This window comes from Amblyomma maculatum, chromosome 1 (genome assembly GCF_055883805.1).
Source record: "Amblyomma maculatum isolate TAMU_Amacu chromosome 1, ASM5588380v1, whole genome shotgun sequence".
NCBI classification, from domain to species: Eukaryota; Metazoa; Arthropoda; class Arachnida; order Ixodida; family Ixodidae; genus Amblyomma; species Amblyomma maculatum.
Genome location: NC_139344.1, coordinates 354,055,157 through 354,079,597, shown reverse-complemented (window position 1 = coordinate 354,079,597; position 24,441 = coordinate 354,055,157). Strand labels below are relative to the sequence as shown.

The 24,441-nt window shown below is 49.7% G+C and overlaps 1 protein-coding gene across 1 annotated transcript in view; it reads left to right on the top strand.

The window, feature by feature from the left end:
- Sobp (Sine oculis-binding protein) overlaps nt 1–24,441 on the top strand; it is a 125,513-nt gene that overhangs the window by 44,216 nt on the left and 56,856 nt on the right. The window contains exon 2 of the mRNA XM_084590760.1: nt 10,962–11,307. Within this exon, the coding sequence (XP_084446886.1) occupies nt 10,962–11,307 (346 nt within the window). The remainder of the gene's footprint in view (nt 1–10,961; nt 11,308–24,441) is intronic.

Genomic DNA, 24,441 nt, shown 5'->3' with positions numbered 1-24,441 from the left:
CTCCTCTTTCTCAGCGCTTGGAGAGTTGCGCGCGCGCGCGCGCGCGGCTGCCAAGAAAAGCTAGTAAAAACAGATATGCGTGCCGAGAAAATGAAGCATTAAGCCAGCAAAAAAAATATATATAATAGAAACAAGCCAGCGACTGGTTCGTCGCGTGGCCGACGCTGGAAAGGCGAGAAGGGCCGAGAAACCCGAGCGCGTGCTCGGGCATCGCGTTTCGCAAATAAGTAGGAATGAAAACGAACGCCGGTCGTCCATCCCTCTTTCTCCTCCATCTCCTCTTGCTGCCCTCTTCATATCCTCCCCCTTGTCCATCCTGCAGCGACCTCCTCCCTCCTTTCTTCTCGTCTCCCCTCCGATCATTCGTCTTAGGCTCGTCCTCGATCGCTTATTATTGGCGTCATGTTATGGCGCCTTCGCTCGTACAGTTATGCATGCCGCTGCAGGTGCCACCGCTGTTTTAGTGTGCGACTGTTTACTCATCTCGGTGTGTATCCCTCCGTCTTTCCTCGTCCTAACTACGCATCTTACATCTCTTAACCGTCAAGAACGCTGGTGTACTAGTTGAGCAGTCGGCGGTCCTTGGATTGAAGCCGTGGCCCACGGCGCCTTGCTTCCCCTGGCTATCTTCTCTCCTAGACTCGCCCCTCAATCGGTGCAAATAAGTTTCCGAAATGATCGGTGGACCAGTGCAGTATTAGGATACTGAACAACGTTCGGCCCATGCTTTGCTCTTTTGCGAAGCTTCCGCGCTGTGCACTGCACCCCCACGAACTGGGGCTGAAACGCGACAGCATTTAGTGTACTATATCATTAAAAAATGGTTTGGTTTTAACGTGCTTGAACAGAGTAGAAAGTGTGAAAGAGTTTGCGCACTGAAGGAAGTTGGTGAAGCCGACAACGTGCAATGCACAGCGTGAGAGCGTTGCTGTTTAACACGCATGGTAAATGGCTACGTCGATAGCCGCGACGTTTCGTATACTTGCTCCCCACAAGAAATTCCTCGGGACGAAGCCGCTCAACTCCGAGGAGGGCGTTCTTTTCAAAGCGAAAGGCTGATTACACCATGTATCAGCTGTAAGGTAAACCTGGGCGTCTGTAAGCTTTAACGAGCCAGAGGTCACAGTGTGGCTATACAGCTTGAGGATGGTACCTATGGCTTAAAAATATGCATTTCTAAAATCTGCCCAATAATTTACGTATTTGTGCGGGTATGGTTGCGTATTGCTTGTCTATGGGTAATGAACGTGGGCCTAATTTTAGCACCCCGGCTTGTTTTTCTGGAGCGACATCCTTAACTTTGCTCACCTTCCTTCAATCTTACCACAGACTCGTTCGTCTGCTATTTCCTCATGTCAACTGCGTTCACTTTACAAATTTAGAGCATTCCGAGACCACACCGTTTGACGCAAAGGGTGTTCCAGGGACCACTGTAAGTAATTGAAAAAAAAAAAAAAAAAAAAAAAGGTAGTGGATATAAAAAAATCAAATATTTGCAAGAACAAAATTTATGCCATGGCGGACGCAATATCCTGCAAAACACTTTTCTTCATCAGCTAATTATCTATAACCCTCTAATTAACTTTCTAGTTAGGTGGTTAGTCCCGATGAGAACTCTGAAGCCCAAACAAGACGATGCCGTATCAGTTTTTGAAGCGAAGAAAAAACTTGTCTTCAAAAGCTTTCCAGCGGTTAAAAATGCGTTTTCTTTTTTTTTTTTTTTTTACGAAACCGAAACTAGAGATGCTCGGTACCTCCAAGCGCAGAGGCACGAATGCCCGGGTACAGAAGCACGATCCGCGCGCGTGCTGTGTCCATGTCACTGTTACAACGCACGCACGCGGCACACTACAAAACTGACGGCCGTTATCGTCCGAGGTAGCGCACGCGGATCGGCTTCGTGTTTAGTATTTCAGTCCACAGGAGTACAGAAAATGCGATTTTTTTATATTGCAAGAACAGATATGGCATCCTGTTGTTCACGTCTTCAAACCCCTTATTGGGCTTGACCACCCGCCTGCTGCAATTAAAATGTTAATGATCGAGTTTTAATTAATTAGTTTGGATTATTACAGGCGTCTTGCAGCATATTCTGTCCTCCACAGCAGATAGTTCCCCCCCCCCCCCCCCCCCCCTCCCCCTTCATTTTTTGGCTATTTTCAACCCACTGGTTTTTAATTTGACTAAATCTTCCCTGAGACACCCTGAATATTATATACAATGATTTGGTTTGCGTTGGTTTGCGGGGTTTAACGCTCAAGCTACTCAGGCTCATTATGAGGAACTCCTTATTAGAGGGCTCCAGAAATTTCGACCACCTGGTTTCTTTAACGTGCACTGGCGTCGCACAGCACACGGACGCGTTGCTTTTCGCCTCCGTCGAAAAGCGGCCGCGCGGTCGGTATTCAATCTTGCATCCTCGTGTTCAGTAGTAGAGAGCCCTAACCACCGAGCTACCGGGGCGGGGCTACTGTACAAAAGAAATAATTTGCTATGCTAATTACAGTTCCTGCGATTGTGGACTCACGTCTTCTTTTCGTTGATTAAAAACCAAAACAAATTAAAACGGCAAATGTCGGGGGCCCCCGTGGTTAAAAAGTTGGTTGCGGTTGAGTTGCCTCGTCTTCTAAGCGCTACCGGAGTCCTTCAATAATTTTAGGGACTCTGGCGCTGCCGTGCGTGATTGAGAAGTCCGATGAGCCATTTGATATCGTCACCTCTGTTCGAGGTTGGAAGCGCACCCACAGCTACGATGAAATTAACGAATGACCGCCGCGACAATTCCGTTAGTATGGTGCCACCTTATACCGTTAGTGACCAAGGCCGTATTATCCAGGGTTCAAACGGTTCAAATGAGCCCGGCCCTGCGTTCCCAGGGGCCTCCCGAGAGCTTTAAAAAAACATTGGCGGATTAGGAGGTTTTGACTGAAAAATAGTCAAATCATATTCTTTCTGATTTTCCATAATAAAAATTAGACCATATGTATTGCAATGGCGAATGCTTCAAAGGCTGTTCGTTTCATCGTACGCTTAATCCTGAAGTCAGCCTTATTTTTCGCCAAATAGATAAAAAAATAATCTAAATAGCTTTAGCTGGTTCTAACTGGTTTCAGTTGGTTTCAGCTCGTCCCATCTGTTACTCGACTGACATTAACAGATTCCTTATGCCTACTAGCTGGAAATCAGGGGTCCCAGTTAGTGGTCAAGTGGAATCAACAAGTTGTAGCTGGCTTTCGGTTGGTAGTCAGCTCGTACCATCTGGTAAACCAACTGACCTCTGCCATTGCTGCTGCTGAGGCCAGATGTGTATTATTATAATTTGAGCGTAGGCAGTGACAGCTGTGACAAAAGCAATAAGTTATTAGTTAGAGATTGTGACTGCTCATAGCTGACAGCCGGCTCAGTCATTTGTCGCTGCTGTGAGCGGAGACGCTGTAGGTTTTCAGGCACGTAATTGTTGGAAACCTCTTCACCGAAACTCTTCCAGCTTAAGGTTCGAAAGCGCTTATAGAACGTCAATACCTTTATTCAGTTGCTTAAATGTGGAATGAAAAATGCAGACATGTTATGAGAATATACGCCACTGAGGTTAAGTCTGCTTAAGAGCGAAAAGCAGTTTTCATTAACTATACATCGTCGTTGTTATCGGTATTGTTTTTGTTTGTTTATGTGATCTAACGTCTCAAAGCGACGAAGACTATGAGAGACGACTCGTAGCGGAGGGATCCGGTAATTTCGACCACCTGGGGTTCATTAACGTGCACTGACATCGCACAGCACACGCGCACCTTGATTTTCGCCTCCATCGAAAAGCGGCCGCCGCGGCCGCGATTTGAACCTGCATCCGGGATCAAATCCCGGTGATGCGGGATTTGATACCGCAGCACTGGTCATCGGTACTTTCATTATCGCCATCAACTAAATTTATCGCCACTGTGATCGCTACTACCATAAATATCATTGTCACTAACTGCAGCGTCATTTTCTTCGCTGCTGTTATCTTTACGCTAGACAAGGAGAATTACGATCTGCTTCTTACGAGCCCGGCGTGGAGTAGTGGTTCGCGCTCAGCTGGTGAACGGATGGATAGTGGTTCGATTTCCAGTGGTGATGACAGATTTTAAAGGAAACTGCATGTACGCTGCCCGCCTTATTTTCTCCGACTGCCGTCTACGGCGGCGGCGGCTGCTCAATGCAACGACCTGCATACGTAAATTTATTCTGTTAATTGAAAACAGAAAAGATCTGGGATACATGCGAGAGTGCTTCCCAATTCTGTTCTTAACGAGGAATTTATGTGCAAAACGGAAATATATTGTCTTTTTAAATATGGACATTCTGTGTAGAATGTAAACTTACATTCCTGATTATTAAAGCACGTCAAAGCTTTAGTTCTGTGCCATTTTGGAAGCGATGTAATTTTCTGCAAGCGCCGTCATTTCGAAAAGAATAGCGACCCGAAGAATGACTGCTTTTGGAGTAATAAACATTATTTTCTTCACTTTTAGTCAGCATAGAGAACATGATATCGCAGTTTCTGTGGAACCACTGCCTTAGGCGAGCCGCATAGTCTTGCTAGATGAATTCACAAAACTATTGGATGATTGGCAGGATATTTACGGTGAGAAATTGCCAATACCTTCTGAGCTCATGTGCAGCCAGTCGTCCTGCGCTATCGAATTAGTCAAGAAAATAACCGCTTGAAGGAGAGGATGTTTTGTGTCCTGTAATTTCCAAGAAGAGCTCTGTCTAGACACCGGTCTCTCCGTGTGCTCCGCGCGAAAGTTGATGCTCAGTCGATGTTCACATACAGTCCGGATTCTTTGAGTGAATATGGCGTGTGTTCTGCGTAGGAAATTCTAAAACGCGATAAAGTCTCAAGCATAACAACATGGGGCGGGTAGGGTTGGGAGGGGGGGGGGGGGATATAGGGGCTCTCTTAATTGTTATTGAACCGGGCCCTCATCGCTGTTGATCCGCCCTCTAGTGCCATATATGAAATGCTCATTTGAAGGAAATTAGCAGGATCGTGGACTCATTTCGTCCGCAGACGCGTACTGCTGGCTAGCCGTGTTCGTTCCCTGTGGTCCTGTCTTCGTTCGTTCAGCGGTCGCGTGTCCGCATCTGTGCCGACCGAGTGGCCAACGTCGTCCGAATAGCGTGAGTGGGGCCGTACAGTCACCGTGCTCTACAAGTCGCCGTGGCGCCTTCGTCGCTCTGGCCTGCATTGTCTCCATCGATTCCAGCGCTGCAGCCGCTCGTGGTGGTGGCGCGGCCGTGTCACGCCTCCTCAGCGGACTACTGTAGCGTGCCCGGTGGTGGCGGCGAGGAGGTGCCCGTTTCACGCAATTTTGTCGTTAGGCGTGCCTTAATGAGCCACTCGACCGCCTCGCGGCGCGTACGAAGTTACTACCAGACTTTCCTGCCGGCACTGGGCGAACGAGTGACAGCGATAGTCCTGTCGCATCACCCCCCCCCCCCTCCCTTCTCTCCCTTATTTCCCACCATGGAGAATGTGACTATGGCTTCTTGTACATCCTCAAGAGCTTCCTCTTGCCGTTGTACTCACTTCTTTCTTTCTTTCTTTCTTTCTTTCTTTCTTTCTTTCTTTCTTTCTTTCTTTCTTTCTTTCTTTCTTTCTTTCTTTCTTTCTTTCTTTCTTTCTTTGTGAGTTCTGTTTAACTCGACAAGGGGAGAAAAAAATGTCCACGAAGCACACGATTACGTTCGTAAAAGTAATGTGGTGAACTGCGGAACAAGATATCTCTCAGATGTATTTATAAGCCTCGTGTGTATTTTTCGCCCGGTTTGGCTTTTAACGGCGCTGGCGACGAGGTCGCTGCCGCAGCAGGATGGAGGCAACTCCAAAACAAGCTCGGGATTCCGTGAATGTCATGGAAGAGATGCGCGGGAACCGATTTAGTACCATGCACCCTCATCTCCCCGCGACTCGGGCCGCATGTCTCCGCCGCACATTTGCTCTGTTTCTCTCTCACTTCTTCTCTGAGGACCTTCTCTCTTCATCTTCGTTCTCTTCTTGTTCGCCGCCCACAAACTCGGCTGCGCGCAAACTGGGGGCTCGGGGGATCTCGAGTGACGACGCCGTGGCTGCCATACGACTCCTCCCCAAGCCGATGTCGCCGTAGATGAGTATGCGAAGAGCGGGCACTGTATGTGTGTGTACTAGGGGCGATGGAGGGAAGAGTCAGGGTGTACGCTCTCGTATTTATACGCACTTACGAGTAATTGCACTCGAAGCGCTGGAAAGAAGCGAATAAAAGAGTAGAAAGAGCAATTCTGGGAGTGTAGACGGGTCAGGAGAGGAAGTGAGGAAAGAGGCGCCACCATGTCACACGATTCCTCCATGAACTTCGGATCTGAAAGAAAATACAGAAGCAGCTGGCTAAAAGAGTCACGTGATGACTGCGATTTCTCCAGACGCGGCGCCGTGACGCATGACGACACAGGACACCAAACTGAGGCGACGGGTAGATAGAAGGTGAGGAGGGCGGCGCAGGGCTCGGGTGTCCGGCTTTGCTGCGCGCCGGTCTGGGCGCGAGTGTACGGTGTCCGCCTGGTTCCAGCCGCTAACAGCGAGATCCCGTGGCAATTTTTCTTTCTTCCTTTCGTGTGGTGGGGCGCCTCGGTGTGTTGACAGCCATGTACAGGTACCGGCAGTGTGGAATGACACGCGAGAAGTCGGTGGGCGTTTATTTCGTGTTATTTCATTAGTTCATTTTGTTCCCTAGAAAAGACAGGCAAAGAACGGGCGCTGAAGTAAATGTACCTTCCAGACTTATTCGTTGACCCTTATCACTCTTACATAGAGGCTGCTGCTCACAAATCAAGGCTCGATGCTTGCTAGACCTTACGTTCATTTTCAAACATTTATTCGCAAATTTTTACCGCTACTAGTCTTCGATAAAAACGCCGCACCCCGCAGTGACTTGCGTAGGTGCGAAGAAAGGCTGATTTCGGATGATACCTACAATTGACTGGAGCGGCGTCAGCCGTGTAGCGCACCCTTCGATTTGATTATCCTGCGTAAGGGTTCTTCTCCAAATGGGTGTCCAGGAGCGACGCTACCCTCCTCTATCGCAGACTTGGCGCTCTGGACGATAAGCGAGGGACTCGCGGTAGACTTAGTACAGCTGCCTGCCGCTCTGTGCGCCAGGTTTGTGTTGTACGGCCGTTGCGGTCCCGCATGTTTACTCCCGAGAAGCGGGAGCATGACGGGGCGGGGTCGCCGCCACGTGGCCGCTTCTTCAACGGGCACTGTGCCCATCCGGCATCTCACGCGTGACCCATGACAAAATGAGACAAAGAACCACTGTTTGAGGAAAAGAAAAGAAAACAACACGTGGGATAGAGTCAGTGACAGGGGTAGGAAGAGAGTAAGTAATTAGAAATAAAACATGAAGAATGGAAGAAGAAATAATGAATGCAGAAAGGCACAAAGAAACAGAGAAAGGAAGCGGGTTTCTACGCTTGATCCTCGAGCGGACAAGGGGCAGCGCAGGACGTCGGTGGGCGCGGCTTCCTCTCCTACGGAAAGCGGTCCTTTTTATTTTTACCAGCGCGCGGGAGGTAAGAGTAGCACTGGAGTGGCAGACTCCGTGTTAGCACGCAGCTGGGTCGGCACTCTATCGGGTCGCATTTGGATAGGCGATTGGGGAGGGTCGAAAATGAAAGTCTTCGCTGTGTGTTAAGTTTTGGGTGCGGCGGGTAGTTCGCGCAACACCTCTCCATTAATTAATTAATTAATTTGGACTTCATTCCTTCGTGGCATAGGATTAATTTCTTTCGTTGCATATGGTTATTAGTGATTATTTGTGTATAACTATGTACGTGAATTTTTTTTACTGATGTTCCTTCCCACAGATGTGCAGGATCGCTTCGCAAACAAACACCGATTACCTGGTTGGGCAATTTAATATTGCATTAGAGAAATGCGTGGCATCTCTATCCCTCTGTACATTGTGCTTCTTTAAATTTCATTTTTTATTTCTCTTCCTATATAATAGCTACCGTTCTTCTCTTCCCCTGGACTGTACACATGTGGTCGGGTGATTTAATTCTTTCTGGTTTGTCGGGTCACCTCAGACAATGAAATCCGCTGGGCTTCAACGATCGCACCGATGCGTCCGCGACTTGTGTGCGTCGTTCGAGGACCCGGACCGGTGCACTGGCTCCGACTCCTCCCACGGGATAGCAGAGCTGCGCCCAACCGTCGGCAGGGTCGACTTCGGTGCCTCTCTCGCTTTGGAAAACTGTCTCGGAAAAGAACAGAGCTTACACAGCCACGTTTAGAAGGAGCGTCGGCAGTATGCGAACGGCTCGGCCGTGCTTCTGGGGGGCGTAGTCGCCGTACTCAGCTGGCGTGGCTGTCCGCCGCCGCTTGACGGGACGCCGGCGAGCAACACCGGCGGCAGGAGCAGCAAGCGACGGCAGCGACCGCTTGCGCGGGACAAATTATAGTGTGTCGGCGGCGGCCCGGGCGCGTCTCGTCCCCTCCTCCCAGCACCGCTTGCCAGGGCTCAAAGCTGCTGCTCTAGAATTAAGGGATTTCTGCAGAGAGGGTCGCCGTTGCTGCCGGAGGTGGTAGTGGGAGGCACCAACGACGACGACGACGCCGAGATGTGCGGCGTCGCGCCCTGCCGCTGCTACTTGGACGCTCCGCGTTCTCTCGGGGAAACGCCCGCTTCTGCTGCTTCTCTCGCCCTCTCAACATATCCTCCCTTTGTTCTATTCTTTCTTTACGCCCGTGTAAGCTCCCCGGTTTTCATTGCCGAAGATAAAAGAAGTAAGAATGACTGAGCTGCTGCTGTTCTCTCACCTCGTGTCCAACCTCCACTCCTTGAAGCCGCGCTTTTTTTTTTCTTTTTGTCGTTTTGTGCGTGTCGTTTCTCGAGTCTCTGTTGAGCCAGCCGCGGTGAGAGAGCGCTGCTCTTCCGGCGGGAAAAGCGCCCGACACGCCCGTCCGTCGACGCTGGACGACGGGCGCGCTGCGAGACCGGGGTCAGCTGGTGCAGCCTCTCCCACCTTTGGACAGAGAAGCGCGGGCCTGCTTGTGCATCCGGGCATGCCGTCTCCCAGTGGCGCGAGGCCACTTCTAACGAAAGGAAAAAATACATATACTAATAGATACATAGAGTGAGCGCTAGCTTTATACCGACTGTTCTGTTAAACTGAGCGAAGAAAAAAAAAAAAAAAAAAGAAAGCTTCCGATTGAGGTGCGTCACTCTCCCGCGGACAGGCGGCAAATATTTGGGCCTGCTTTTGTGCGCGCTCGCCCAGTGGAAGTCTCCGATGTGGTGTTCTCCCCTCTCTAGCTGGCGTTTGGAAGCGAGGTTTCAGATTCCATTTTTGTTTCCTGTGACCAGCAGAAGTATCTCATACGCGAGTTCAGAGGACCCGATCGCGGATTGCAGGGAGTTGTCTCGGATCGCGGGGCGGAATTTTCCCGGTTTTCACCCATACGCTGGATACTGATTTAGTAGCAAACTGATTATTAAGTGTTGTTGTGCCGGTGGGGTTATCGCACAGTAGCCCACCGTCAACAGGGTTGTGCCAAGGAGTTGGTTGCGTAGCGCTCGTCACCCGTTTCGTGAACGAGGGCTGTCAGCTCCTTGGGCGGTAGCGATGAGTCCGAGTGGGCTCTGGTGAGATGAAGAAAAAGCTTTATACACTATTTACAGGCACTTACACAACGAGATCGGCTCGGGGGCTGAAAGCTAACACAGTTATATGCGACTGTTCTCGCGCAGCGACAGCCGGGGCGATTCCGCCGCGTCCGCGCTCTCTCAGGGGGCGAACTGCTCTCGATGGACGCAGTGACGAACTCACACTCGGAGTCTCGAACGGAAACACTTGAGTCTCCGTAAACCGAGAAACCATTGACGCTCAAAGGGTCCAGTCCGACGGCAGCACTTTCGCAGGGCCAATGGGAGAGCTTGCTGCGCTCTTGCTTCAAATATACCGCGGGGCGAGAAGGGGTCCACCGCCAGGGCCACGGCGCCGAGCTGTCTGGATGCTGAGCTCATGTTCAAACACGTCGCTTCTCTCCCCTTGGCACGGCTCGCCTACAGTACACCGGTGTCTTGCAGAGCAGTATCCGGATTTTGTGAAGGAGGCGTTCGCCGGAGAAATTTGGCGTCCGGCTGAATTTCTGGGCGGCTTTGGCCGGGTACAACAGTCTTTATGGAAGTTCGCTGGATCTGCAGGGCGGGGTCTTCTGGTCATTGCTGAAGCGCCTTGCTTCTCTCGCGCCTCTCGTTGGCATCTCCTGTCCTCGGATGGCATCGTTCGAACCTTGGAAGCCTCGTTTTTAGACAGCGCGCGCTTATAACAGCGACTGGTGGCTTATGTCCATCTCATGGTCGACCGCGAGATCCGCCTCCGTGGGGGTTAAAGATCTGATAGGGTGGACCAAGTATATCCTTTACAAATGTGTCTCAAAGGTGAGGCTAAACACTGAATTGATCATCGGGTTCCCGGAGACACGAGGACCCGAACCTACTATATATACATAGACTCTGTACGGGGTGAATGCGCTGTCGTTAGACAGTCGGTTCGATGGAGCCGTCTGATAACTAACCCCTTCGAAGCCAACACATAACAGCTTTGAATGAGCGAGCTAGTGCAGTCCCCGTTTCGTTTAGCTGCTGTTATAGTCTGCACGCTCACGGAACAAGGCGTCCACTCTTGTACATATTAAGGCACGCCTGGACGCCTTAAGAAACTATGCTACTTCATATAGGCATGATAGTATCCGCGCAGGAACGGGCACACTGTCTGAAACGAGGCAGTGCTCACACCTTCTCACAAACTCCAGCTGTTTTTCGCGACTTCCTGTTGATTTGTGGTCCTCATGGTAACGAGGCCCATGATCCGAGATACTCGTAGGCCACCCGGATGGTACAGTAAGTGTTAAACTGACATCGCCCATCCTTCTCGCGCAGGACTACGCGGAGACGACGATGAACGAGCTGCTGGGCTGGTACGGCTACGAGAAGGTGGTGGACCGGAGAGACACGCAGGGCCTGAACCTGGGCCACTTCGCGGCCACCAGCTCGGAAGAGGAGGATGGGGGCAGCGGCCTGGAGGAGGACTCGACCGGGGAGCAGCCGCCCCAGAGGCACCACAGGCAGCAGCATCGCAAGCAAAAGCATCAGCGCCGCTCTGCACGCCTCACGCCGTCCGAGAGAGCGTCGAGGGCCGCCGCCACCACTCCTGCACCGGTCGACGATGCCCTGGTTTGCGCGGCGCCACAGGTTGGGGAGCCAGGTACCAGCCCCAGGGACGAAGGTGAGCCTGCACAACGTGGCGCATCAATAGGCGTTCAGTTGTTGCACGTGAGTCCCGATCCCGGCTATGACAGCAGTGTCTGGAAGGAGCCAAAATGCTAGGACGACCGACAGCATATACTGTCGTTTCGGTACGCATAACCGAGTGGTTGTCGATATTAATAGTTTAATTGCGCTAACAGTAACCGCAATTCTTCAATAGTTCAACACTGCTTTGCAAGTTAAGTTATATGACTAAAATATATTTTCCTTCTAAGATGCAGAAACAAATGGCAGGGTCACTTCATGGGCTGCTCTGCCTAAGTAGAGAACGACACTGCACCTGCATGCTTGAGTGCATTATGCGAGACGTGGGTTTTTGTCGCCTGTCGGGTCTCTGGGAGTAGGACTTAGAGTGCATCTTGTGGCGTCCATGTTTTCTGCGTGGCCGTGCTTATGCATGGCTGTGTCTTCAAACCAATAGGAACTGAGGAAATGCTCAAAGGCAGCATCTCCATTGTTCATTAATTAATGTCGACATTCTCTCTGCCACTGGGTGGCACGTCGCTGTGAACGGTTTATAAATGCCGCCAGACAGCTTTGGCCAATTAGAGTGCTGTTTCATTGCGCCCGATTCATTTCCTTTCAACTCTCTCCACTGCCCTATATACAAATAGTACCGGTGTACACCTCCACGGAGCATGTGCAGCAACAATGTCACTGCTGACGTATTGTACATATTGAATTTTTTTTTTGCACACACAACAGACTAGACAAGAAAAGAGACGTACACACACTGGCACAGTTTCCATACGCTACGGCCAACCAATTGACTCGCTCAAGACGTAACTATATATGCTTGACGTACTCTACGACGCCCCCTGACACTTTTTTCTTACTTCTCAGTGGTACCATATTATTTTTTTTTTCGATTAGTTGCTTCATAGACTTTTCTCTTTCCATTCATTCAAAGAAGCCGGTACATGAAAAGTTAATTCGTGCACTGACGTCATCAAATACTTCTCAGCTAAGCATCAGCCACGAGTCCACGACGGATGTTGAAGGTTTGAGTGAACCACTCACAGTCAGAGAACGGAAATGCACTTGAGCACGTAGGGGCGGAAATTACGGATAGGGTTAAAAGGGTGAGCCAGTGCTCGCCGGTTACCGAATAACGGCATAGTCTTGTTATGTCCTTGCCTTTTGCTCTTTGTTGCCTTCACATCGGATGAATTCGTGCCCATCACTGCACCGTATCGGGTCGGTTTTAAGTTTGCGGCAACACAGCACCAGCCGGGTATAGTTCTGCCGTGTTAAGCATTGACAGTCCTACCGAATAAGATATCATTGGCATACGTAGTTTGCTTCTATATCTACCATTGGGGACAAAGGTCCCCAGAAAGCTCGAAGAGCGACTTGGTAGCATAGGCATCATGTTTTTCGACAGTTACCCGACTTTATTGCCACACATTAGCGTGCTCTCGGCCCGTAGATTAACGACAGAGTTATAGTACTTGATTTTTGCTCATGCATTGTTGTGTATTCCTGTCCCCCGATGGTGCTTCTCTGATCCCGTCAAACCGGTGGCCCTAGTCAGTCGCGCTGGCCTGACCGAGCCCATGCGAGGCCCATCTTTTTATTGTTTTATTTTTTTTTTTTCACCTGAAGACGAAATACCTTCGAACTTGGAAGCTTTCGAACGCCTTTCGAGCCGCTCGTCAAAAAGTGTTGGCCAATGAAGTCTGCTCGATCCTGGGTGCCCGTATCTGACAGACCGTATACTTGTCGCTTCGCGCAGCTTCCGTGGTATCAAGGGCTCACGTAACATATAATCGGAGGTCTGAGTAATGGCTGCTGTACACACACACATACGCGTATCGGACGCCTCCTGCTTGGGCTAGCTCGTGAGAATCCACACCCACATTCCCGCGCCATCCGCCTCTCTTCTTCATTCTCTCTCTTTTTCTCTCTCTCTCTCTCTACGCGTTATTTTCACGAGATTATCCCCCAAAACAACGCCCCGTATTACGAAGGAAATATCGCAGAGATTTTAGGAAGGTAGAGGGGGCAAGCAGGTGCCTATCTACAGGATATGCTCTCGACCGTAGGGGCAGGGAGGTCGAGACCGGGCGGTTGAGGAGGAGTTGTTCGGACTGGACATCACGCACTCCCTCTTTAATCTGTGCCGTACGTGTCCACCGCATCGACGAGATCGCGGCCGCGGTAATGCATAGAAAGAAGAAACGAGAGGAGCAACGCCTTGACCCTCGCCGGTTGGAACTTTGGCGAAAGAAAACGATAGAAAAAAAAAAGAGAGAGAGCTCATCGTGAGGCCACGTTTATATAGAGAAGGCAGCGCATATGGCCGCAGTGTTCCTTTAGAAGGGGGAGTGTGTGCACCTCGGGCCGCTGGAGAATTCCGGAGTGACGCCCTTCAGGTACCGCCGCCCCTTCTGGCGGCGAGCACGCCCACAGCGGTATCGGGTGTGCTGTGCGTGCGTACACCCCAGGCCGGCTTCACTGTACGCGATGGAAGAAGTGCGCGCACATCTCACCGCATCGGCGAGGTGCATCGGACGTCCAGGGGGCTTACGGGGCGGGGTACGCGATTTCTTTTCTTTCCTCGGCGGCTGACACGGCGTCGGAAGATGTGCCGGCCGGTCGCCGCCCAATCTCGAGGGGAAAGGCGGTAATTAAGAAAGCGCCATGGAGAAAGAACGAGCCTTCTTTGAGCGGAACCTCCCGGTTCGAGCTGAACCACTGTCATATGAGCCCAAGTGGACGAGGATGCAGCCGCTGGCGGACGCAGTGACCACCACTTGGGAGGCAGCAGTGTCGAAAGCGTACTTGTTTGCGACCTCCGCGGATGAGTTTTGTGAACTTTTATTAGGGCTGATAAAGCGCTTGCATTAGGCCGTATATTCAAGCAGTGTCGACGGAGCGCCGTGCGCGTACTGGACCGTGGACAACGGGTGGTATATCAGGGTTGACCATATGAAATGGACGAAGAAGTGTCTCGATCATTTTACTTTTCAACCTAAGCATTGAAAATATCGGTGTAACTTGCGCGCTGAGCAACAGGAGAGCTAAAGAAAGGTCAGAAACAAACACAGAGTGTTTGTTCGCACGTGCGCAGCATCCAGGTGTAATGTATACTCAAAGAAACACAAAGATTTTATGCAAGCTCTGCTTCGATGATGTCATGGCATTCCTAGAAGTACTGCTGACCGCTGGGGCAGTTGGAATAACGTTAGCCACAATTTGTACGACGCGATTAAATAGGAAATATGTGCTACGCGCTTCACGTTACCAAATGGGGCCCTTTAGCGAGGGCTCCACTAAATTAAGAAGACATCAAAACTTCATCCCCAATAAAACTCTTTCCTCCTTCCCGTCTCCCTCCTTCAAAACAACTGTGCCCTTCTTGACTATCACATGTTGTAAGAAAACGATGAAATGGTTCACTCTGCTGTGACAATTTCTGCAGTTTGGAAGAATGCGACCATGATCGAGTGGTGCCAGCTTCGTCCCTTTAATCTCGCTGTCTCATTTACCTAGTTTTCATTATCCTCCATGCGTAACAGCATCTTCAGGCTGCGGATTATAGGCCTTCGGTTTTTCAGCGATATAGATGAGCTTCTTTTCATCATTCAAGCCTCCTTCGCGTATTCCCTTGTCACGAACGGTTGTCCCAGGTAGATTTCTCGATATTTTCTTTCCCTGTCCATCATCCATTATTATTTATTTATTTTTTTTTTTTTTGTTCCCGTCTCGGTCTGGGACTCCCAGTTTCCAACCTCCACACGCCACGTGTCCTTCGTTCAATAGCTGGGTTTTGCGAAGCGGTAGTGTCGCCACCGTCGCGGCCGTACCAGCGACCTTTCCTCGTCACGAACGTAGGTACGAGAGCGCTTAAGTGAACAAAAAAAGAACAGTAAAGAGCAGAGAGGGAAAGAGAGACTGACGTATGCATGAGCGGCCAGTTCATCACTCGAGTGTTCGATTTCCACCTCGCAGTGCGCGCACGACAGCAAGAAAAATCTGTCCGCCTGGCGCGCACAATCGTGCCATCTCCACGCGCGCGAACCGCGACTGGTGAAGAGGAGGAGGAGCAGCAGCTTGCGCTCCAAAGCTGGCAACGGAGTGGCAGCGCGATACGGCGCCGCCACAAAAGAGCGCATATAGTTAATCACCACCACAGGAGAGGTGGGCGACTGCTCATTGATTAAACGCTAAACGCGACGCTACGCCCACCTCACACTGGCCCTTGCCGACGCGCACGTTCAATCTCCCCCCCCCCCCCCCCCCCCCTCCTCCCCTTTTCGAGGCCGCCTCCCTACCCCCTTGTAGCCTCACCGCTCTTCTATTTCCCTTCGGTCTGTGTGTTCATGATTTCTTTCTCAGCCCGATATAACTTCCTTCCGTCCCCCTTTCTTTTCCCCTCTCTGTGTGTGGTTCTTCCTGGCGTTTTTATATGCGTTTCGATTATGCTTCTGTGGTCCTCGTACCAGCGCGCGGGCTTCACACACATAGGAGAATGGAGCGAGCACGTGTGACACCGCTATAGAGTTTTCTAGAGCTTTTGTTTTCTCTCTTTTTAAGCGAGAGACGCGCATTGTCGGTCAGAGGGCTAAGCTGCGTGAGCGATGGCTGGACGAGGATCCACTTAGCTCGGTGCGTGGCCGCGGAGGCATCTCGTGGAGCTTTTAGAATGTGTCGCTGTGCTGCTAGATGTATGCGGTTTTTGGAGAGCGGCATTGCCTATAGCTTATCGGTGTACGAGTACATGTGATTGAGATGATCTGTACTTCCACTATATCACAGGCACTTAGCGAAAAGCACTGAAATACTTGTATTGGCTCTTTTCATTAAATCTGACAATTTGAGCTGGGTGAGATTACTGGTTAGGATGACAACTCCCAGCTTAAATAGGCTAGCCAAATACTTCAATTCTCGACTGATCTCGGCACACCCACACACCGTTAAGATTCATCAGGAATGGTCCACTCACTTCCGACTCATATTCATCTGTAGTCGTCCGTTCACCTTGACTCATTAGTCATGACTCACCTTGCATCCGCCTTTTGCCGACTGCCATTGCGCATATCCTTGTTCACACAATGCTCTTTGCTACTCGTATATCTAGTCTTTTAGTTTTGCTTCTATTGTCCCATTTTTACTCATTAGCATACAGTCTTAACACGTTAAGACGTAGATTGATGACAGACGGTCACAATCCACGCCACTTTAACCAAGCTGTGCTAGTTGTGCTTCTGTAGCCTAGGGGAGAGGAGCCTGTTTAACTCGGCATCCGAGGGTCCTGGAGTGCTGGACTCCGATTTCACCCTTCCATGTAAAAAGGCGAAGCCCGAGCGGGCAGCGCCTGCCAAATCGATCATGTCAAGTGATCTCGGGATACCGCATAATCCGACGACCGGTCAGTACACGGCCATGTGAGCACTAGCACAGACCGTATATATGCGCGTGATTTTAAAAGCGGAAGCTTTTACCATACTACTACCCCTTGTAGCGCCGCCGAAACTGAGACGAGGCAACCGCGCGCTCGCTTCTGCCTAGTCACATGGCAGCCATGACGTCACTCAGCCGCAGCTGGAAACGGAGCGTTTAACGCTATCGCGTCGCCCGCGAGAAAGCGGCTAATAAGTGCGAACGGTTATAAATTATACTTTTATTAAGCGAGAAAGGCTGCTTTACGATACCTCTTCATTCTTAGCACATGTCGATTGGCCGTAGAACCATTTCAGTTGTTCTGTGTTTTGTCTGTGCAGTCGAAGCCAGATGTATCGACTTATTGCTTAAATCGAGCTGTCAGATAGCCCCTTTAAAAAATGTAATGCAAAAGTGTGCCAGTGTTGTTCGCGTTTATCGAACTCCCATTAACGGAACATTCGATATATCGAACTGCACATCACTCCCCTCCAAAGAGGAGCTTCTCCTGGTGACGTTGCCCAGTAACTTACCGCGCACGTGGAGCCAGGCCGGCTGAGTGTCCTTTGGCACCTGCTTGTAGCGCTAACGCTGTAAAACCAGACGACATATATTATGGTGAAGATACCCAAAAGTAATAAAAAATAGTACGCCTCCGCCCGTGCCAAAAACCAGACGACAATCGAAGTGTACGTCAAGTCCACTTCAAAGGGGACTTCGATCTGACGTGTTTCTTTTCAACGCAGCACTGCTGTTATGCGGGGCATCCGATGTTCGGTGAACCAGTTGTTGTGCGATGAAGCCAGCCCTAATTGTTTATTGAAGGCTTGCGGTGAATCCTTGCGTGGCTTCATTCGCTGCTAAAGGTGACGGAGGAGTCCACCGTTCCCAATTTTCACCGAATTACGAACTCGACAACTTTAAGGACCCCGTTCTCCAGAAAATCCGGTGTCGGCGTTGTGAGTGACAATTGGCAGTTGACATATGGCCGGGCTCTGATTGGTTCTTGGGTCGTATGACGTCATGAGACCACATCACATCTCCGCGCTCTGCCTCGAGCTTCCTCTGTGATGGGAGACGTAGCGGCCACGTAGGTACGTTCGTGAGGTTTGGTTAAGCGGGTACTACGTTTCTACCAAGTGGTCTTTCACATTGCACAGTAACGAATATGTGTGAGACAATATAGGCACAAATCAAGAAAGTAGCAATTTGTATTGCGTTGAGAGTTTACCGTTAACTTACCTCTTATGAGCGACAATATAGCTCTTCCTACAACACCGTCCGCCGCAGCTTTGATGCGCTCGAGTGTCAACGCCAACGGCGCTTTTGCCGCACGGCGCGAGACGCGAACGACGGAAACTTATGATCTGTCCCATGGAGTGTCACGTGAGGGTGCGCCCAAAGCGCCTCCCTTTTCGACGCCATGCACGAGGTGCTGCTGGACGCGCGGTTGCGCGCGTCTGCGCCCCGCAGGTCAGCGCACCGTGGCGAGCGATGAGCTGCCAGTATGCCGGCGGGCAACACGTCGCAGCAAGAAACGCGCCGCTAGCGTGTGTACGCCGCATTCACACTTCTGTTGGCACATTCTACGTATCGAATTGTCGATATATCGAACTATTCGCGATCCTTTGCGAGGTCGATACATCCGAATCTGACTGTATTTGATTGTTTTTTTTTTTTATTTCCCTCTTGTCTCTACCATTCGCTATTATCTGTACACCTTTTAATCGAATGTTGTTATGTCGCAAAGTCATCGCCACAAAAATGACACACCAAATAAACAATGGACTATACAGTCGCTCTAAATCAACGTGATAACGAACGCTATCCTAATTGCTGTACTCACGGAATCGCGGGAGTTCTCCGGGGGTACACATGTATCTTTTTAGCTTCCCTAATAGAAAACACTCTGCACTGATCCGGCCATCTTTCGGGATGTGGAAGTACAACTGGCAAGGTGAAGTGAAGGAACCAAGTAATGATAATATCTCGAATTACCCTAGACTTGAAAAGGGGGCAGAGATGCCGGTGAGGAAGAATTCCAACAATTAAGAAGGAGATTACAGAATTCAAGATCTCGCCCCAGAGCAGATATTCTGCTGTGACTACGACCTCAGTATTCAAGCAATGAACGATCGTTTCAGAGGAATTCGCAACAGGCGACGTACAACGGTTAGACATTGTACGGGTAAGTTATCTCAGGAGGCGCAAGATCCGACGAAGGAACGCAAAAGCGTGAAAGCCTCTATCCCAGCAGACATGATAGAACTGGCAGAACAGTCAGTATTAATCAATAAGCATGTGGTAAAAGAAAAAATAAAGAAAGAATATATGGAGAGAATGCAACGTGCTCTGAAGAACGGGGTAGCCTAAATACGGTCAGCAAGAACCTGGGGTGTATACAAAAAGTAGATGTCGGTGCTAAGAGACAAGGAGGGCAATGTTGCTGTCAATGTGGATAAAAATTTCGGGTACTTTCCAGACTATCTGCGAATAATTGCGCCTGTGGCTCTTTAAAGTGCTCTGACATCGGCAATCGTGCAATGTGGTCAAAATTATCCGAGGACCCCACAATGGCGTCCATCATAGCCTAAATTGCTATGAAACGTTAAACCCTATTGACCAAACCTAATGCCTAAACAAACAGCTTGATTAGTGATGATTCTGGACTCAAAATCATGATTTAATGGGGTGCTTCCAGACTGCGTAGTTCATAACACGTTGCAGGACCGTATTTAAAAGAGCCGCGGGTCTCAATCTTACTATGCATGAGCCCGATTGAGCTGACTCGAGCAATCAGGTTCCGGCGTTTCCCTTTCGAGTGTAGTAGATCCCGGATATATCGAACTCGAATATATCGGATTATCGCTGATATCGAACTCTCAGAATATTCTCCTTGAAAACCTATATCGCCTATATCGAACTCCCGTTCAGCGGACCATTCTATATATCGAACTGCGCGCCGTGCGCCTGCAAGGGCTGCTCCGCATAATGGTGACACACGGTCATTTTCTCGCGCGGAGCCGGGTCGGCTGCACAACTTTGGTCGCCTGATGCCAGCCAGCGTTAACGTTGTAAAACCACCAGACGAAATGAAGTTCAGATGAAAATGGCGTTTGGTCTGACATGTTTGCTTTTTTAGCGCCACACTGCTGCCATCCATAAGAGGAAGTCAGGGTTCAAACCATAGGGCATCCTGAGGTGATACCAGCCTTGCCGACTAAAAGAAATGCTTGTAGTGGCTCTCACGTGGCCTGCTTTGCTGCTGAATAAGCGATCAAATGTACCGTATTTGAACTGAATACTTGTTACGTTATAGTGTACTGCTAACAGAATTAGACATCTTATATTAAGCAATGGCTTTTCCCGAAGCACCGTCTGCCGCAGCGTTGATGTTGGCATTTGTGCCACGTGTGCAAGAGGCGAGCCGTGACATCACGATCTTTTCCTATTAAATATATTGAGAGCGAGCGCTCGCTCCCATGGAGTGACATGTTTTCAACGCCTGGCGCGAAGTGACGCTCGACGCGAAGGTCTCGCGCGTGCACCTCGCGAGAAGCTGCAATCGCGTCAAGAGATGGGCTGCTAGTATGCTAGCCGGACGTGCATCGCCTCGGGAAGCGCACCGCTAAAGTGGGTACACCATATATACGCTTCTGGGTTACAGGGAAGCTCATCTGTTGGCATATTTTATATATCGAATTATGGGTATCGCGAATATTTCGCGATCCCTTCTGTGTTCAATATATCCGAGATCGACTGTATAACCGAGGCCCTCTGTCGAATGCGTTAGTGAACTGCGCTCGTGTTGACGCCACAGTAGTGGTGTTGCTTTTCTGTGTTGTACACGTCTCGAACTTTTGCGTGATCAATGCTGATGCGAATTAGGTGCGCTAATAGTTCGGTTTCACTTCAGTTTTGGGTCGCGCAAACTGATTAGCATACAGTCAGAATATACCATTTATGTGAAAAACCAACGGACATATATAAAGCTCCTTGAACAAAGCCACACGGACACGCCTGCATGGTCTAGGAGCAGCATATGCGTCTATCTCGTGGTCGAAGCTTGGTCCCGGTGGGTTCGATCCCCGTCTTAAAGGGCTGCCCAAGTTGGCAAGGTTATTCAAGGTCAGGCTTGAGACGTCACACAGTGGTTAAATTGCTGAGAGGCAGCACTAAAAGGTACTGTACGCTCGACTTCCGGGACGTCACAGTGCCCTGCAATTCGTCTTAACGAACGCGGTTCCTTACAGCGAGTCTTCACGGGCAGAAATAATTATTCAATTAATCTCGTGTTTCCTCATTTTCATCAGAACCTCATCCTCCGTGGTAATTCTACACCCTCGGCGCTAAAAACGCAGTATTCTCAAATTCTTCTTGGGAATGCTGCCGGGTGCGTGTACCTTTCTTTTCTTTGCCTCTCTGCGCGCGCGTAATTATCGGCGGGCATAGGGGGCGTTTCTGGAGCGGCTTGCTTGGCGCAGGCGCCTACGGCTGGCGAGACGATAAAGGCGCACCGTACACGCGAGAAACAAGCATGAAATGGAAAACACGTGGGCGGGGACCGTCCCGCTTGCAGAGAGCGAGGGAAATTAATGACGTCACGTTACGGCGCCCAATCTAAGTAGAATGAAAAAGAAATGACTGCGCGCAATCTTGTGGCTTGAGCTTTCTTCCTTCTTCACTTTTTTTTTTTTTTTTTTCAGGAACTGTCGTTGGTCCATTTTTCTTCCCACACGTGCGTTGTTCACTTTTTTCAGCTGCCGACCGCATTTTATCATCATTTTCTAGCTTCTTCGCTTTCGTCTTCACGTGCGGTTCTCAAGCTTCGGTCTGATGTTTGCTATTTCGATCTTTCTTGTTAATTTCTTTAGAATCCGCATCTTCCGAAGTTTTTTTGAGCTCTCGCTGAGGTGAAGGTAGCTTCGCAAGGAGGGCTAGATAAGCGAAGAATAAGGAGGAAAAAGAAACACAAAAGAGAGGCTTGTTTGAAAGGAGAGCGTGACGTAAACGCAGCCAGCAATTAAGTCGCGATGGGCGGGTCCCGCTGGATACGCCCCTACTGGTGTAAAGTTTCGGGAGGCAGAAGAAAAACTTAAGTAACCTGGCGAAAGAAAAAAGAAAGAATCAGGCTTTTCTAAACCGCGTACACTGTGGCTACACCACTGCCTGGAACATCTTCTGTATCACCTTTTGCTTTGCACAGCAGTTTTATTCCTTGTACATTTCCTTTTTCGCTCCCATTTTCTTTCTTACTTTTCCTTTCTTGTTTTGCTGGAGCACTCGGTGATTTGCAGCAGCAGCCCCTGTGGGCAGCGACGCTTCTTTGCGAACGCGGTTTTGTGCAGCGTCAACAGCCGCAACCGCAGCATTGAAAATTGCGGGTAATCGCTTAGACGAAGAACGGCTGGTTCTGCGGCGCGTCTGGTTCACGTGTTGTTATGAGTGCTCCTTCCAAAGCATGAATGAGATACTGACTGAGACTGTGCTAAGGTTGTTCAGGTCAGTTTTATTGCCTTCACTATCCCCTTCGGGGTGTATTACATAAGAGGTATCCAGGTGACATAAGCCATCAGCGCAATATTGGTACTATGTCGGCAATTTATTGGCTCTATGTTGGTCGTGACGCTGCCAACACAGCACCAATATTGGGCCGATTGTTTGTGCTCCCTGGGTAAAGATTCCTGCTCATGACTTCACAATGATGCACTGGGCGTTGTATCAAGGGTTCGTGTTTTTTTTTTTTTTTTTTTTTTCACGACGAGAGCTTTTATGGAGCATCTCCTTCCGCCCCGCCCCTCTCACCCACCGTACCCAGAAATTTTCAAAACAATTTCAAAATATGCAAGGGTACAGGTAGCCTCCCACGGTGGCGAATGCTTAAGCATGCCAAATTTTGGGGAGTGGCCCACCTAAATTTTGAAGGCACCATCAAGTTGGCCGTAGTCAGATTTGGATAGGCGCCACTTTCGGTCAAGGTCGGATGGAGTCGGGCTCGGTATAGGGCAATATTTTAGGGGCGTACCACCTACATTTGTTAGGCACCGTCGAGTTGTCCATACTCGAATTATTTCGACATTATTTTTGGTCAAATTCTGGTGAAGTCAGATTTTGGTGTCCATGGCGCCAAATTCTGGGAGAGGCCCACCTTAATTTAGAAGTCACCGTTGAGTTGGCCGTACTCGTGTCAGGTTGGGAACCGAGTTTGATCAAAGGAAATCAGATTCGGGGGTCCAAACTCCAGAGGTCCAATTTTGGGTCTGGGGACAGACACTTTCTGTACACACTTTCTGCAGGCACGCTCTGGGGCCGTTTATCCTCACCATGCTAACACGTATACGCATTAAAACGCGCTCCGTTGGTTCTCTGTGGCAGTCAGACCTCTTTTTCTGTTTTTCGATCGCAGGGCACTTTTTTTGCCCCATTTCAAGTGCTACCCGAGTTGACAGCTCCCAACTCGCAATCCAACTGCGGTATTAGCAGCATTTATTTGATATGGGGTGTGGAATTTCCCACGCCAATTAATGTACGCCTGCACCCACATACCACAATTAGGAGGCTTGCCTACGCAGCTCTCCTGGGCGACCAACGAGCACTCGTCGATCTTACTGTAGAGACCGGTAGATTCCAGAGTCCTGGCCGACCCATACTTACTGTTCGACAAAGGTTTACTAAAATTCAGTAAAAGTAGAAAGGTGGGCAAGTTGGTAATGATCTATTTAAAAGCGGCGTGCAAAAAAAACAAAAACACGAACACACAGCCAGAGAGAACAGGACGGACAAGAGCGCAACAGGACGGAAAGGTTCACAACCGAATTCCGGTTTCGGATTCCTTCGCTCTCAACACATCCCAAGCAACTATGCCACCCCTTGTTTTTCACCCTCTCTCTTCCTTCCCTCCTCCTAAATTTGGGGAAAAGATCCTTTCCATCCCTCCAATCGGCCACCTTCCTGTTGCGCTTCACTCTGTCACTCCCCATCAGAACTGGCAGGTGACTGATTGCGCCAACAGAGACGACGCACAATACCGGAACGAGTGCCTAAGAGCTGCACTGAGAAGTAGAGGATACGTCTAGACGCACGTACAGAACGAACGACTTTATCGAAATATTTTTTTCACGACCGTCCCAACTCGTTCGACTCGTTTGCGTGCATAACAGGGAGAAAAGTCTTACATATAGTTTTGTTTTGTTTTCTCTACTAGTCACGCTTTCGTTCATCATCTTTCTTTCGCAAAGGTAGTGTCAGGCTTCATTTTATTTTACCTCGTGCCGTACGCCCTGCAGGTCACACGTGCACGGCTGAGGTTAAGTGGAGCGGACAAATATTTCTGTATAATATATAATCGATCGCATTGAGCATCTTGCGTTAATACTTGCTTTTGCTTCTCGCGTATGATTTTGCAAGACGCGGGATAATAATTACAACGCGATCGAATTCAGGGGTCATTATGCGGACCTCGTTACGTAATTGGAGAGGCGTATCCGCTCGGGCTGTCCCATAATCGTCGCGTGTGCATGCATAACTAGCTTAGGGAAGCGGAAAATATATTTTTACGTCATGCGGAGCTTTGCACGCGGAATGCCTTATCAAACGCAGCGTTGTCGAGTACGGCTCGTGTCCGATGTCATTTCGTCGTGTCTAGTTGCAGTTTCGCATTTTATGTAATGAAGCAATCGGCACACTCACAGTCCACTCGAAATATATG